This window comes from Narcine bancroftii, chromosome 5 (genome assembly GCF_036971445.1).
Source record: "Narcine bancroftii isolate sNarBan1 chromosome 5, sNarBan1.hap1, whole genome shotgun sequence".
NCBI lineage: Eukaryota > Metazoa > Chordata > Chondrichthyes > Torpediniformes > Narcinidae > Narcine > Narcine bancroftii.
This window is the reverse complement of record NC_091473.1, coordinates 107,314,526-107,331,219: the sequence shown is the minus strand read 5'-3', so window position 1 is coordinate 107,331,219 and position 16,694 is coordinate 107,314,526. Positions and strand designations below refer to the sequence as shown.

The following is a 16,694-nucleotide window of genomic DNA, read 5'->3' as shown; positions in this document are numbered from 1 at the left end:
TCTAGACAGAGTAGATGCAAGGTTATTTCCCATGATAGGGGATTGAAGATTGAAGAGCATCCATTTAAAATGGTTGGGATGGAATTTCTTTAGCCAGAGTGGTGAACTTCTGGAATTTGCTACCACGGCGGCTGTGGTGGCCAAGTCCTTGGGTGAACTTAAAACAGAGGTTGATGGGTATTTGAATAGTATTAAATGTTATGGGAAGAAGGCAGGGGGGAGTGTGGTAGAGTTGTAGAATGGATCAGCTCACGATGTATGGGCTCGATAGGCCAAATGGCCTACTTTTATTCCAATTTCTTATGTTCTTATGTTTGGGAGGAATTGGGCTTCAGGAGAGTGCCATCGCGAGGTTTAAATAAATAAATTGTGCTGTAATTTCTGTAATTCTATGAAAATGTTCCTTGTATTGAATCTGAGCTCTAGACTATGCTGACCTGTATTTCCTGTGAGAAATGGCCTCTGAAAACAATGGCTAATGTGTGATCTTAATTTAATATTTTCTGTTCTTGAGTTTTGGCAAATAAAATTCAAACAAATTTAGACCAATGCAGAACCTCCTGATTCATAATTCTCACCTTCACATGGCGTTGAAGTCCAAATCAATGAACAAGGAGATGTACCACATAGAGCTATTTGAGCTAAGGTTTTTATGATATTATGATATCAATGAAAGGAAAAGGACACCAGAATGTTAAACTGGCTATTACCAGTTACATTTGGGCTTTCAATAAGTTACTGTATTACTCTAAGTATGATGATGCTTTCAATTGTATCCAGTAGTCAGCACAATGGCTATGAGTTTAGATTACTGTAGTTACAAATGGAATAAATATTCTTGCTGTCTTGTGTCCTTGATAAATTGGTGCAGTTAAGCTGTGATTATTTACTTCTGGTTGATGGAAATTTCCAACGGTTTGGCATTTGCCTCATTGGGGTTTGATTTTTACGCTCCCTTTTAAATTCACAGGGATTTTTTTTTCACAACTTTATTTATTCGTTCAACAAGGTTATTACATACAATAAAAAAAAGTACATATTGTGAACAATAAAAAAAATTATATTAAAAAAGAAAAGAGGAAAAAAAAGAACCCCCCCCCACCTCTCAGCCAGCTCTCTTTAGGAGAGCCAAAAAGAAAAAAAACTAAAATATAAACTAAAATATATTTACTAAAATCTAATCAAAGTAAATTTAAATGTAAATATTCTGAATATAAAGACCACTTATTAAGAAAAAAAGAATAATTATTATGTAAAACATTCGTGATTTTTTTTCCATTACCAAACAAGTTTTCATCTCATTTGCCATCTATTAATATCAATCACATTAGCATTTTTCCATGTATTTGCTATACATTTTTTGCTACAGATAAAGCTAAATATACAAAAGCTAAGATCACACAATCTGAAATTTATCTCATCACAAAACTTTCAAAGGCTTCAACTTACCCAACAAAAATATTGTTGGGTCTAGAAGTATTTTAATCTTATACAAATGTTCCAAAAACAATTGAATTGCTTTCCAAAAAGATTGTATATGTACACATAACCAAACAGCATGAAAAAAAAGTTCCAACCGAATTACCACATCTAAAACAAGTCTGATTCACTAAAACCATATATTTTTTAAACTTTTCAGGTGTTAAATACAATTGATGTAAAAAATTATAATTAACCATTGCATAATGAACATTTATTGATTTAGTAAAACGATCATGACAAATCTCTCACCAGTCATCCTCAGAAAAAATAAAATTAATATCCTTTTCCCATTTAATCTTAGATCTATCCCATCGTTTTTTTTCCATGCTCCCCTGTAATATTTGGTACATCAATGAAATATAACCCTTCTTTGGTACAATCACAAGAAAAAATTCAAATTTAGTCAATTTAGGTAAAGTCATATCTCTACCAAATATTTGTTTTACTAAGGATCGAAGTTGATAATAAACGAATAAAGAATTCTCATTAATACCAAAATCTTCCCTCATTTGATTACCTTCTTTAAAAAAAATCCCCCAAGTTTTTTATACCTTTAGATTTCCAATGTAAATTTAAGTTGAGCTGCCTCATAATAATTTTGATTATGCATTGAAAAAGGAATAAGTTGATTATTATATAACAGTGTTGAAGTCAATAATTTACCCTTAGGACCTATCGTTCTATTTTTCCTCATCCATAACTTCATTAAATGCTTTAGTATAGGCACATTATATTGTTGTAATATATTTAAATTCCACCGAAAGAAAAATTGATGTATTTCAAATTCAAAAATATTCACCATCTCAATTTTAGCCCAACTAGGGGGCTGATCCAAATCCATTAAAGAACTAATAAATTTAAGTTGAGCTGCCTCATAATAATTTTGAAAATGTGGTAAACATAATCCCCCTAATGCATATTTCCAAGTTAACTTATTTAAACCTACTCTTGGAAATTTACCCTTCCATAAAAATTCCCTAACCATATTATTTAAATCTCGGGAAAAATTCTTATTAAGTAAGCACGGAATTGACTGAAACAAATATTGTATATGTGGAAAGATATTCATTTTAATTGAATTTATTCTTTCAATTAAATTTATAGGAAGATCCTTCCACTTAATCAAATCAGCTTTAATCTTTTTCATTAATGGTACATAATTTAATTTATATAAACATTGATAATTAACATCCACATTTATACCCAAATATTTAATTCGATTAGTCCACTTCAAATTAATAATATTCTTATAAACTTCTTATTCATCTATCGGTAAAATTTCACTTTTTTCCCAGTTAACTTTATATCCAGACAAAGATCCATATTGTGTTAAACAGTCCTTCAAGTGTAAAAGTGACTGTGCTGGGTTTGTTAAATACACCAATACATCATCAGCAAATAGATTAATTTTATATTCCTCATCTAAAACTCTCATATCTTGTATCTGTGTATTTTGTTGTATCAGCTGTGCTAAAGGTTCAATTACTAATGCAAAGCTGGAGACAAAGAACAACCTAGTTGAACGAGTTAATTTAAAAAGTTCCGAGATCTGACCATTTGTCAGTACCCTGGCTATTGGTTTATTATATAAAGCTTTAATCCAACCAATAAAAGAAGGACTAAACTTAAATTTTTCTAAAACTTTAAATAAAAAGTTCCACTCAACTCTATCAAAAGCCTTTTCTGCATCGAGAGATATCACCATTGGATAGTCAGGGCACTGTCGATATTTATTAATCAAACTAATCACTCAAAGAATATTATCGGAAACATATCTATTCTTTATGAAACCTGTTTGATCAATATGTATCAATTTAGGTAAAAATTTAGCCAATCGATTCGCTAATACTTTAGCTATTATTTTCTAGTCTACCTTTAACAAAGAAATTGGTCTATATGAAGATACCTTCAACGGATCTCTATCCTTTTAAGAATTACAGTAATTAAGGCACTAGAGCATGATTCAGGTAGATCATAATGTTCATTAATCTGTCATAACACATCTCCAAACACTGTCGATAAATCATAGAAACATAGAAGATAGGAGCAGGAGTAGGTCATTCAACCCTTCGAGCCTGCTCCGCCATTCAACGAGATCATGGCTGATCTTAAAGTTCAGTACCCCGTCCCCACCTTCTCTCTGTAACCTTTAATACCCTTATACTCATCATAAAATACCTTATAAAATTCAACCGAAAACCCGTCATCACCAGGTGATTTTCCATTCGGCATTTCCAACATAGCCAATTTAATTTCTAAATCAGTAAAAGGAGCCTCCAGCTGCAATATATCTTCTAATACCGGTAATTTCAACATCGATAAAAAGGATTCAATCGATCCGCTCTCCTGTTTTTCCTCAGAAGTATATAATTTCTTATAAAATGAATAAAACTCATCATTAATCTCACGAGGTTTGTAAGTAACAGTCAAATTTTGTCTAATTGCATTAATAACCCTTGATACCTGTTCTTTCTTTAACTGCCATGCAAGTACCTTATGTGATTTCTCACCCCATTCATAATACCGCTGTTTAGATCTATTAATCAAGCATTCAAATTGATAACATTGCAACGTATTGTATTTCAATTTCAATCTAGACAAAATCTGATTTTCTGTCGCATCTCTCTGAAATTCCTTTTCTAATTCATCAATCTGTTTCTCTAATTCAAGGCTCTCGATCAATTAATTCTTTTTAACCTTAGAGGTATAACTAATTATTTGACCTCTCAAGTAAGCTTTCATAGCATCCCACAATATAAATTTACTCTGAATGGAGTTAACATTTTCTTCCAAAAAGAAATTGATTTGTTTCTTAACAAATTCAATAAATTCCACTTTTTTTAACATCGTATTAAATCTCCAATGAGAAGCTGCACGAACTTTTTCAGAACTTTCATAAGTAAAATACAACAAAGAATGATCTGAAATTACCCGACTTTTATATTCTGCTTGTAGTATTTTCCCTTGTAAATGTGCCGAGACTAAAAAAGAATCAATTCTTGAAAAAGATTCATGTCTAAATGAATAAAAAGAGAAATCCTTCTCTGTTGGGTTGAGACGTTGCCAAATGTCCAGTAAATTAAAATCTTTCATCAAAGCTCGAATTTTAATTGCCATTTTGGATTTTTAAACATTTTTTGGAGATTTATCTAATAAAGGTTCCAAAACACAGTTAAAATCTCCTCCAACCAGAACATTTTCATTAGCTGTTCCAAAAGCAAAAATGCATCCGAAATAAATGCTTCATCTTCCACATTCGGTGCATAAATGTTGAGTAAAGTCCAAAATTAATTAAAAATCTTACAATCCAATTTAAGAATGCATCCTGCATTCATTTCCATTGATTGTAATTCAAAAGATAGATTTTTATGTATCAAAATTGCTACTCTCTTAGCTTTGGAGTTTAATGAAGAAAAAAAACACATGTCCAACCCAGTCCCTCTTCAGTTTCATACTTTCTTTTTCATTCAAATTTGTCTCCTGTAAAAAAAGCAGTATCAATCTTAATCTTTTTGATATATACCAAACTTGCTTACGCTTGATCGGGTTGTTTAATCCCTGAACATTAAAAGTAGCAAATTTCAAATTTGACATATCTAATACAATTACTAAATGCCAAAAATAATCACAAAATTAATAATAACAAAGAAAATTTTAAAAAAAAATATAGGACCCCCCCAAATTAAAATATATAGGCCCTCCAAATAAAAATAATATTCGTTAATAAGAAAATAAAACAACAAATAAACCCCCCCCCAAAAAAATTCACTAAAAAAACTGGGTGTGGATTACCCACTATTGACTGATGACTAGCAAAGAAATTAGTGCAATCCACTCCTCCCCAGCCAACCAATCAAAAATATTAACATATAAAAAAAAATCAGCCTTGAGATTCCAGTCCAGATAGTGAACTCATTTCAAGAGTAGATGAACTCTTTCAATTTCTGTTCTTTCCACTTATGCCATTTTTCCCATTTCCAAGACAGTCAGATTTTCTTTTAGGAGATAATGGTGGACGACTTCTTTGTCCTCTGACATCTGGTAGCGAATTAGCAAAAACCATTGCTTCATGCTCACTCTCAAAGAATTGAGACTGGTAGTTTCCATAAAACATTTTCAACATGGCAGGGTAACGAAAAGCAAATTTGTAACCTTTACACCATAAAACATCTTTAACTGGATTAAATTCATGTCGACGTCTGATGACATCTTGACTCAAATCAGGGTAGAAGAAAACTACTGTTCTAAACCATCATTGGAGCTTGCCTTTGTCTTGCATTTTGAACTGCAAGTCGAAGAATTGTCTCTCTATCCAAACAGTTCAAACAACGAACTATCACAGCTCTTGGGGGTTGACCAGGTAAGGGTGTTCTTCTTAAAGCTCTATGTGCTCTTTCTAATACCAATCCATCAGGAAAAGACTCTTCCCCTAACATGTGGGGAGTCCAATTTTTAAAAAATTTGGCAGGATCTTGACCTTCTATACCTTCTGGCAAACCCACAATTTTCACATTATTTCTTCTGCTTTGATTTTCCAAATAGTCTATTTTTTTTGTTAATTCTCTTTCCCGGGCTCCTAAATCTTTAACTGATTTTTCCACCTTTATTATTGTTTCTATATTAGATTGTACCTGTTGTTTACATTCAGAAAAGGAAGCTCCAAATTTTTAAAAGTTTTCCAAATTTTCTTTAGCTTCTGCCTTAACCATAGTTAGGTCTGAGGTCATATCAGTATTCATTTGAACCAGCTGGTTCAATTGACCTGTAATGATATCCAAATAAGAAGCAATACCTTCAAACATCATATAAACAGGCTGAGATGCAATTTGGAATGCAGAATCCAGTTCTGTAATTTGTAACTTACTTTCTTCCAGGTCTTCTTCCATTTCCTGTGCAATGGTAGAGTAAGGTAAGTCCTCTAGTTGTTCTTCAAAAGGCAGCATTCTAGTCGTTTTGCTGCGAGTTTGGACACCCACCGACGACCCCCCGACTTCCTCAGAGGGTCATTGCTGTCCTCCCCCCGCAGACCATTTTTTAATAAAATTACGGAATCCTCCGTAATTAGCAGCGCTACTCAAGCCCACAGTCGCTATAGACTGCGTGTCTAGCGTCACAGTTCTTTTCCTCCACGCTCCCATCTCTTCCAACGGGGTTATTCTTTGTAACAAGCCTCCAGGCTTGTGCCCAACTTCTCGGGAGCGCGCTCCTTCCTCCTCAAAACGTGTCGAACCAGCGCCATCTTGAGACTGGTGAGAGGATGTGATCGCTGAGGCTTGGGGATCGCTGAAATCGAATCCGAAGCTGTTTCAAGTCGTTTAGGCCCCAATTCTTCTGCACTTCGAAACTGTATTTTCTTTTGTAACTGAGAGTTAGTTTTACATTAGCATGACTCACCAAAATATCAAACTAAAAATTAAAATTTTAAAATTAAAAATAAAAGGTTAAAAAACAGGTTCTTAAAAGTCTGACCAGGGAGGACAGGGATTACACGTCTAGTCTCTAGGCCATCTCACCACGCCCCTCATTCACAGGGATTCTTGTTTCTTGCTCTCCCTTTTAAACTCACTAGAGCCTTGGTTTCCCACTCTTTTAAATTCAGTGGGGCCCTTGTTTCCCGCTCTCACTTTTAAATTCACAGGAATTCTTGTTTCCTGTGCTCCCTTTTAAATTCACTGGAGCCCTGCTTTCCCACTAAATTCAGTGGGGCCCTTGTTTCCTGCACTCCCTTTTAAACTCTGTGGCCTTGGTTTCTGGCATTTCCTTTAAACTCACTGGAGCCCTGGTTTCCTGCACCTCCTTTAAACTCACCAGACCTCTGCTTCGCCATGCTCATTGTGGTCTCTTGATTCCTGTGCTTCCTTTAAATTCTTGTTCACAGTAAACAACATCATTACAAATCTGTACCATAGTTTTGAAAAAAAGAATTTAAAAGTAGTTTGGATTATTAATAGGAAAAGCATCCAATAATCTGGAAAAATCCATGAGTCTGACATTCCTCAGGATGCTGAATTGTCGGGATTTTATTGTGCATATAAGATCTAATAAATATTGCAGTCCATTTGTTGGCTATGTTTTATTTTGTTCTTTATAGTTCATGTAGTCTGTGATGCCCATAATCTTTGATATTGGGCAACTCTTGGTTATTTGTAATTACAGTAAAAACCCCAGTATCTTGCACCTACGGGGATTGTGGATGCTAGATACGGTATGTGTATTTTCCGGTTGCCTGAGATACACTCTTACATGCCTAACTAATGCACCTGCATTAAGAATAAACAGTTTAAAAGAGAGCACAAAATGTAAAGTAGTCCTTAATTATGTAAATCTCACTTTAATCAGGTAATTGCTGTAATTTACAACATTTAAATTCAAACCCTGATTGCTGATTCTGTAATTCTCTTCTTTGGCTTGGCTTCGCGGATGAAGATTTATGGAGTGGTATGTCCACGTCTGCTGCAGGCTCGTTGGTGACTGACAAGTCCGATGCGGGACAGGGAGGCACAGTTGCAGCGGTTGCAAGGGAAAATTGGTTGGTTGGGGTTGGGTGTTGGGTTTTTCCTCCTTTGTCTTTTGTCAGTGAGGTGGGCTCTGCGGTCTTCTTCAAAGGAGGTTGCTGCCCGCCGAACTGTGAGGCGCCAAGATGCAAGGTTGGAGGCGATATCAGCCCACTGGCGGTGGTCAATGTGGCAGGCACCAAGAGATTTCTTTAAGCAGTCCTTGTACCTCTTCTTTGGTGCACCTCTGCCTTGGTGGCCAGTGGAGAGCTCGCCATAGAACACGATCTTGGGAAGGCGATGGTCCTCCATTCTGGAGACGTGACCCACCCAGCGCAGTTGGGTCTTCAGCATCATGGATTCGATGCTTGCGGACTCTGCCAGCTCGAGTACTTCGATGTTGGCGATGAAGTCATTCCAATGTATGTTGAGGATGGAGCGGAGACAGCGCTGATGGAAGCGTAATACCATTGTGCTAACCATGCTGCTATCATAATTAACCCCTCCCCCTTCAATCTCAATCCATGTCCTCTTGTTTGCATCTCTCCCATTCTCATTGGAAAAAGCCTGTCCACATTGACTATCTGTCCCCTCATGATTTTATCAAATCACTCCTCAATCTTCTACGTTCCAGGGAATAAAGTCCCAGCCTGCTCAACCTTTCCCTGTAACTCAAACCCTGAAACCCAGGCAGCATTCTTGTAAATCTCCTCTGTACTCTCTCAATTCTGTTTATATCCTTCCTATAACTCGGCAACCAAAACTGCACACAGTATTTCAAATTTAGCCTCACCAATGCCTTATACAACTTCAACATGACATCCCAACTCCCATATTCAATACTCTGATTTATGAAGGTCAATGTACCAAATGCTTTTTTTCACTACCCTATCTACATGTGACTCAATTTTCAGGGAATTATGTACCAAAATTCCTGAATCCCTTTGTTCTACTGCACTTTTCAATTGTCTACCGTTTAACATGTACAACCTTTTCTGATTAACCTACCAAAATATAGCACCTTGCATTATCAGTATTAAACTCCATCTGCCATCTTTCAGTCCACACTTCTAACTGTCCTATATCCCACTGCAAGCTTTGATAACCGTCTTCACCGTCCACAACACCACCAATCTTCGTATCACCTGCATACTTACTAATCCAATCCATCATCTAGATTATTGATGTATATATGTATGACAAACAACAATGGACCTAGTACTGATCCATGAGGCACTTCACTAGTCACTGGCCTCCAATTAAAAAAAAAATATTTAATTTCACTTATACATTTTTTAAAAAGTTTACATAAATTTCTTCTTTGAAAATAATGAAAAATTAATACATAGTGATTTAAAATTTTTTCCCTCTCCCATCGCCCCCCCCCCCCTCCCCAACAACCTAATAGAAAAGGAGGAAATAAAAAGGAAAGAAAACATCTGGATAGTAATTATAAAAACTTAATAAAACTATCAAATAAAATTAACATATCTTAATTTTCTTGATTTTTAGAAGTCGGAATGACTTACATAGCTTCTTCGCTGACTTTTTTTGGTGCACAGGCATGCTTTTGTCTTTAAAAAAAACAAGATGAATGTCAGAGGTCTGCCATTACTAAAACTTGTGTATAGAGAAATAAACTTTGATATATGTGTTTGAGTTGGAAACTTAGCAGTAACCAATCTAATTTTTTTTAATGAATATTATTTTCTATTGTCCCAAATGATTATGTCTATTATGGTTTTGGCTTCATTCGTATAATTTGAGTTTTCTTCTTGTTGCTTCCTTTTAAAAATTTATTACACATCTTGCTAATAATGTCATTAAGTTTCCAAAAATTTATTAGCAGCAGAGATGAATTGTGCAGTCAATAATGAATCATCTATTTCATGAGCAGTTTAGAAAATAGTAGGCACTGAAGAAAATTGTGTGAAACATTATCTTGAGGCAATTTTTCTGACTTGTAAGGTAGATTGCCAATCCTACCTCTTCCTCCACACATTAGAAGAAAGGGTTGTTATTCAGATGATCAATCTAACACTTAGCCAAAAACTTGAATCACTTCAAAACAAATGAATTTTTCTAAACATACCAAAAACATTGACATGAATGGCATTCAAGAGACTCTTAGACATGTACACAGAAAGAAAAAAAATTAGTGTTACGAAGGGCGGATAGGTCGGCACAACATTGAGGGCTGAAGGGCATGTTTTATTTTTATTCATATTTTTTAACAGCTAAAGGCTGTTTTGAAATTATTTTAAATAAAATTTAGAAATGGGAAGACTTAAAAATCATTTTCAACTCCTAACCAATCTGAAAGAATTTCAAATGACCAAATTCTAACCCGTGTCTGAAACTTTCAAATAAAATCAATAATATAATTATCCTAGCAGTTCCATGGATCTGTTGTGCATTTCTCTGACAAGTTTGGAATTCAAGTATAGGCATTTTGGCAAAATTGTGTATTACATATTGTTATTACAGCTCGCTGACGTGGCAATTTTCTGCCAGAAATGGTTGATTTTCATATTGGTAGAAATCTTGTAATTGCTGTCAGTCTCATGGAATAATGATGACGAATACTGGCAGTTTAGCGTTCAGAAGTCTTTGCACTCAACAATAAGAAACCTGTCTCAATGTGCATTTTTCTTTCAGGTGGGCACAATTTTTCATTGGTCCTTTAATGATCCAAGACACGATTGATCGGGAAGTAGAAGCTGTGGATAGTGGTAAATAACCATTTCAATATACAGTATATATTTTCTAGTACCTTATGGTAAAGAGCAATTTCAATACGGGAAGAAAGGTGCAGGAGTATCAGAGCCAACACCACTTGGCTTAGGAATGGCTTCTTCCCACAGGTAGTGAGACTGCTGAATGACCAAAGGAACTGCTCACATTAACCATCTGAGACACTCGTATGCACAAAACAATATTTATTTATATAGATAAATTACTTGTCATGCATATGTATTATTTGTATGTGTATTATGTCTGATTGTGTATCAGACCTGTTTCGTTGGGTTGTACTTTGTACAGTCAGATGACAATAACTCGACTTGAATGTATATATATTTTCTCGTATCTTGTGTTGATTTATAGACTTTAAAGAAACAATTTTCATCAGCTGTTAAGTCCTTGACTTCAAGGTCAACAATGTCTCATTAAATATCATTTTTGGGAATCTTCTCAAAGGATGTGTACTGAGTTTTTTTAAAAAAAAAAGAATTAATAAATACTACATTCTCCCTGCAGAATTTCAGCTTGCTACACCATCTGACTCAAGCAGAAAAGAATTATTATTTGGAAGTCTTGCTAGACCAGGTCATCCTATGGGAAAATTCTTTTGGGGTAAGATGCCTGTTTGGTGTGTAATGTCTGGTTGTGTGTTTGCATGTTTTTACACTGAGGACTGGAGAATGCTGTTCAGTTAAATTGTACTTGTACAATCAGATGACCATAAACTTGACTTGCATATTACCATATCCATCCAAAGTATCTTAATTTTGCTTTTATATTGCATTAATTTGTACTTGTTTGGAATATCAACAGGAAATTCTCAGACTCTGAAACATATACCAAAAGAGAAAAACATTGATACCTATGCTAGACTTAAAGAGTTTTGGAAACGTCATTATTCTGCTCAATACATGACTCTGGCTGTCCAGTCAAAAGGTGAATATTTATTGATCACTTTGGTGAATTGTATATTTTATTTTGATTTTGGATCATACAGTCTCTATTCTTTAATTATGCAAGTATCATTTGAGTTTATATCCTAATCACTATAATTTATTTTAGAATCTTCATACAAATTTGTTATTCTTCAATATACTTTTGAACTAGCAACAGTGAGGGCCTTGATTTTGAACATGCATTCCATACTCTGAGGAATGGTAGAAGTTCTGCAGAGTAAAAGAATGAAGAGGCTGAACTGCTAGGTTATTGACATAGTCAGAGCTGTTAAAGTTTTCAATTTTTAAGATGCCTAAAGCATTCAAAATATGAAAGAAGATTTTTTTAAAAATCATTGAATTTGAAATGAGCTATTTCAAGCTCTGAGATGTGTAGAGTTCTGCAGGGAACCTTCACCCTCTGATGTTCTGTGCACCTTTAACTTCCATTTCTGTTTACTGCAACTAAATCCAATATCCTCAGCTTTATGTCACCCACGGTTAGCATGCAAGTTGCAAACCTAGTAAATACGTAATTGCAAATTAAGTATTTGTTTATTAAATGCATTTTTTTAAACAGTAATTTATTTCTAATAATTGCATTTTTAGATTAAGTTTAGACATACAGCACGATAGAACCATAGAACGCCCTCCTAGACTGTGCTGACCATTGCTCAGCTAGTCCCAATAACCTGCTCCCATTTCATAACCCTCCAGAGCTCTCTCATCCATAGCTATCCAATTTATTCTTAAATTCAAGATCAAGTCTGCACCCACCACATCAGATGGCAGCTCATTCCACACTCCCACCACTGTTTGAGTGAAGAAGTTCCCCCTAAACCTTTCTCCTTTCACCCTAAAGCTATGTCCTTTCATATTTATATCTCTTAATCTCAATGGAAAGAGCCTACTCACATTTACTCTGTCTTTACCCCTCATAATTTTAAAAATTTCTATCAAATATCTCCTCCTTCGCTCCAAGGAATAAAGTCCTAACCTGTTTAATCTTTCTCTGTAACTCAACTCCTGAAGACCCGGCAACATCCTAGTAAATCTTGCCTGCACTCATTCAATCTTATTGATATCTTTCCTGTAGCTAGGTGACCAGAACTGCACACAATATTCCAAATTTGGCCTCACTAATGTCTTGTATAACTACAACATAACATCCCAACTTCTATACTTAATACTTTGATTTATAAAGGCCAAAAGATTTCTTTAAAACCCTGTCCACCTGTGACGCCACCTTCAGAGAACAATGTATCTGTATCCCCAGGTCTCTTTGCTCCTCCACACTCCTCACTGCCCTACCATTTACAGTGTACGTACTTTCTTGATTTGCTCTTCCAAAATGCAAAACCTCACATGTCTGCATTAAATTCCATCATGTATTTACTAGCCCATTCTCCCATTTGGTCCAGATCCCTCTGCAAGCTTTGAAAATCTTCCTCACTGTCCACTACGCCTGCTATCTTTGTGTCATCAGCAAACTTGATCCAATTTCTCACTTTATCTTCAAGATCATTAACATAGACAACAAACAACAATGGTCCCAACACAGATCCTTGAGGCACACCACTCATCACAGGCCTCCAGTCTGAGAAGCAACCATCCACTACTGCTCTCTGTTTTCTCCCACACAGCCAATTTCAAATCCAGTTTACAACCCCTCTATGTATACCTAGTTCCTTAACCTTCTGAACTAACCTCCCATGTGAGACCTTGAAGGCCTTACTAAAGTTCATGTGGACAAAATCCACAACCTTTCTTTCATCTACCTTGGTAACTTTCTTGAAAATCTCTACAAGATTTGTTAAGCACAACCTACCACATACAAAGCCATACTGACTGCCCTTAATCAGCCCATGGCTGTCCAAATCTCCTATCTCTCAGAACTCCTTTCAATAATTTAACTACTACTGATGTCAAGTTCACTGGCCTATAGTTACCTGGTTTACTTTTGGTGCCTTTCTTAAACAACAGGACAACATGAACTAATCTCCAATCCTCTGAAACATCCCCCACGGCTAAGGGCATTTTGAATACATCCGTCAGGGCCCCTGCAATTTCAACACTTGTCTCCCTCAAAATCCGAGGGAATATAATATCTGGCTCAGGGGATTTGTCTACCTTTATTCGCAGTAAGGCAACAATCACCACCTCCTCAATCTCCATATGTTTCATGACACTTTTATTGTTTCCCTTCCACCTGTATGCATCATACCAGTTTCCTGAGCAAATACTGGTGCAAAAAAACTGTTTAAGACCTGCCCCATTTCATGGGGCTCCACACATAATTGGCCACTCTGATCCTCCAGGGGACCAATTTTGTCCCTTCTTATCCTCTTAACATACTTGTAGAAACTCTTCAAATTTACCTTCACATTATCTGCCAAAGCACCCTCATGTCTTCTTTTTGCCTTCCTGATTTCCTTCTTTAGTATTCTCTTATATTTTCTATAATCTGAAAGTACCTCATTTGCTCCTTGTTGCCTATACTGATTTTATACCCCTCTCTTCTTAATCTATCACTAATATCCCTTGAAAACAAAGGTGCCCTATGCCTGTTAATTTTGCCTTTAATCCTGGTAGGAACATGCAAACTCTGAACCCTCAAAATCTCACCTTTGAATGCCTTCCACTTATTCCAATTGACTCTTCCAAGATTCTGTCTCATTTCCATAAAATTGGTCTTTCTCCAATTTAGAACCTCAACTCGAGGTCCAGACCTAACCTTATCCATAAGTAACTTGAAACTAATGACATTATGGTCAATGAGCCCAAAATGCTCACTTCTGCCACCTGACCTGTCTGGCTCCCTATTAGGAGATCAAGTATTGCATCCTCTCATTGGTACCTCTACATAATGATTTAGAAAACTTTCCTTTACACATTTGACAAACTCCAAGCCATCCAGTTCTTTTACAGTATGGGAATCCCATTCAATACGCGAATGTTAAAATCTCCTACTACCATAACTTTCTGTTTCTTACGTGGTCTGTTATCTCCCGACAGATTTTCACCTCCAATTCTCTCTGATTATTGGGCAGTCCATAACACAAGCCCATTAGTGAGCTCACACCTTTCCCATTTCTTAACACCACTCATGTAGCCTCTGTCTGTCCTGTCTAAGCACAGCTGTGATATTTTTCCTGACTAGCAATGCCACTCCTCCCCCTTTCATGCCTCCCCCTTTATCATGTCTGAAACATCAGAACTCCGAAACATTGAGCTGCCAGTCCTACCTTTCCTGCAAACAAGTCTCACTAATAGCAATAGCGTCATAATTTCACGTGCAAATCCATGCCCTCAGCTCATCTGCCTTACCGACAATACTCCTTGTATTGAAATGATCTGAGGTTATTTCTATCATGTACAATCCTTTGCTTTCTGTCTTTACATGCAGTCCTCGCATGACCCTTGCTGTTCTCCACCTCACTATCTGCTCTATCACTTTGGTTCCCCTCCCCCTAAAAATCTAGTTTAAACTCCCCGAAGCAGCACTAGCAAACCTACCCTCGAGGATGCTAGTCCCTCTCCAATTCAGGTGCAAACTGTCCCATCAGAACAGGTCCCACCTTCCATGGAACAAAGTCCAATTATCCAGAAACCTGAAGTCCTCCCTCCTGCACCATCTCTTTAGCCACATGTTTAGCTGCATTATCTTCCTGTTTCTAGCCTCACTAGCATGTAACATGGATAGCCATCCTGAGATTACCACCCTAGAGGTCCTATGCTTCAACTTTGCACCCAACTCCCTAAACTCTCCTAGCAGGACCTCCTCACCCTTCCTACCCATGTCATAGGGACCAAGACATCTGGCTGCTCACCCTCCGTCCTTAGAATTTGGAGAACTCTATCTTAGATATCTCAGAACTTGGCACCAGGGAGGCAACAGATCATCTGAGATACTCAATCTATATTATAGAAACTCTTATCTGTCCTAACTATCAAATCCCCCATCGCTATTGCACTCCTCTTCTTCTGAGCTGAGGGCCCAGTCTCGGTGCCAGAGATGTGACCACAACTTGGCCCTGACAGGTCATCCCCACCAACAATATTATTGATAGGAATGTCCACAGGGGTACTCTGCTCCTTCTGCCTTTCCCCCTTGTCTCCCCTGACAGTCACCTAGCTGCCTGCCTCCTGACTCTTGGGGGTGACTGCCTCCCTAAAACTCCTCTCTATCACTGCCTTTGCCTCCTGAATAATATGAAGTTCATCCAATTGCAGCTCCAGTTACCTTACTTAGTTTAGCAGGAGCTGCAGCTGGATGCACCTCTTGAAGGTCCAGTCATCAGCAACAAATGTGTTGACTTCCCACATCCTGCAATCGGAACACTGGACTGCTCTAACTGTTGCCTCCATTAACCAGTTCCTCAGTTAATTAACCTAATGAAAGAAACCTGCCACTCTTACCTTACTGGAAGCGAACACCTCCTCAGCCACTAATCGACTAAGCCACAATATACCTCTCTGAGCCACACCATCGCTGGCTGCTTTAATAGCTGTCCCTCTTTTTATAACCCTCCCTAACCCTAATCAATTAACTCAATTGCAGACTCCAACTCAAAAAAAGTAGCAGACCCTTCTGGCCCACGAACCCTTGCTGCCCAATTAACCTACAACTCCTCTATGTTTTGAAAAGTGGAAGGAAACCTACGCAGTCACCGGGAGAACATGCAAACTCCTTTCAGACAGTGCAGGATTGTCGCTGTAATGGTGCTGTGTTATAATGCTGAAATGGTCAACGTAAACTTTGATTTAGGAACAGTTTTGGATGATCTAATTCTAATTTCCTTTCAACAATTACAGAAAACCTGGATACCTTAGAAACTTGGGTGAAGGAAATTTTTTCTCAAATACCAAACAAGTAGGACCTATTCTATGTATTATTACAGTATTTCAAGCAATATAAAAGTACTGCTAAAATTTTTCCGTTTACATTGTTTTTATTGTCAGTTTGGATCGTTTCCGCCCCCTCAAGTATTTTTCTTCTTATTGTAGCAGCAATGTTGCAGTGCGAGATGAAGAACTAGAA

The 16,694-nt window shown here is 36.8% G+C and overlaps 1 protein-coding gene across 1 annotated transcript in view; it reads left to right on the top strand.

The window, feature by feature from the left end:
* Positions 1–16,694, top strand: part of LOC138763834 (nardilysin-like) — a 143,052-nt gene that overhangs the window by 27,591 nt on the left and 98,767 nt on the right. Inside the window, exons 5-8 of the mRNA XM_069938656.1 lie at positions 10,635–10,708; positions 11,235–11,330; positions 11,532–11,654; positions 16,469–16,526. Coding sequence (XP_069794757.1) covers positions 10,635–10,708; positions 11,235–11,330; positions 11,532–11,654; positions 16,469–16,526 — 351 coding nt within the window. The remainder of the gene's footprint in view (positions 1–10,634; positions 10,709–11,234; positions 11,331–11,531; positions 11,655–16,468; positions 16,527–16,694) is intronic.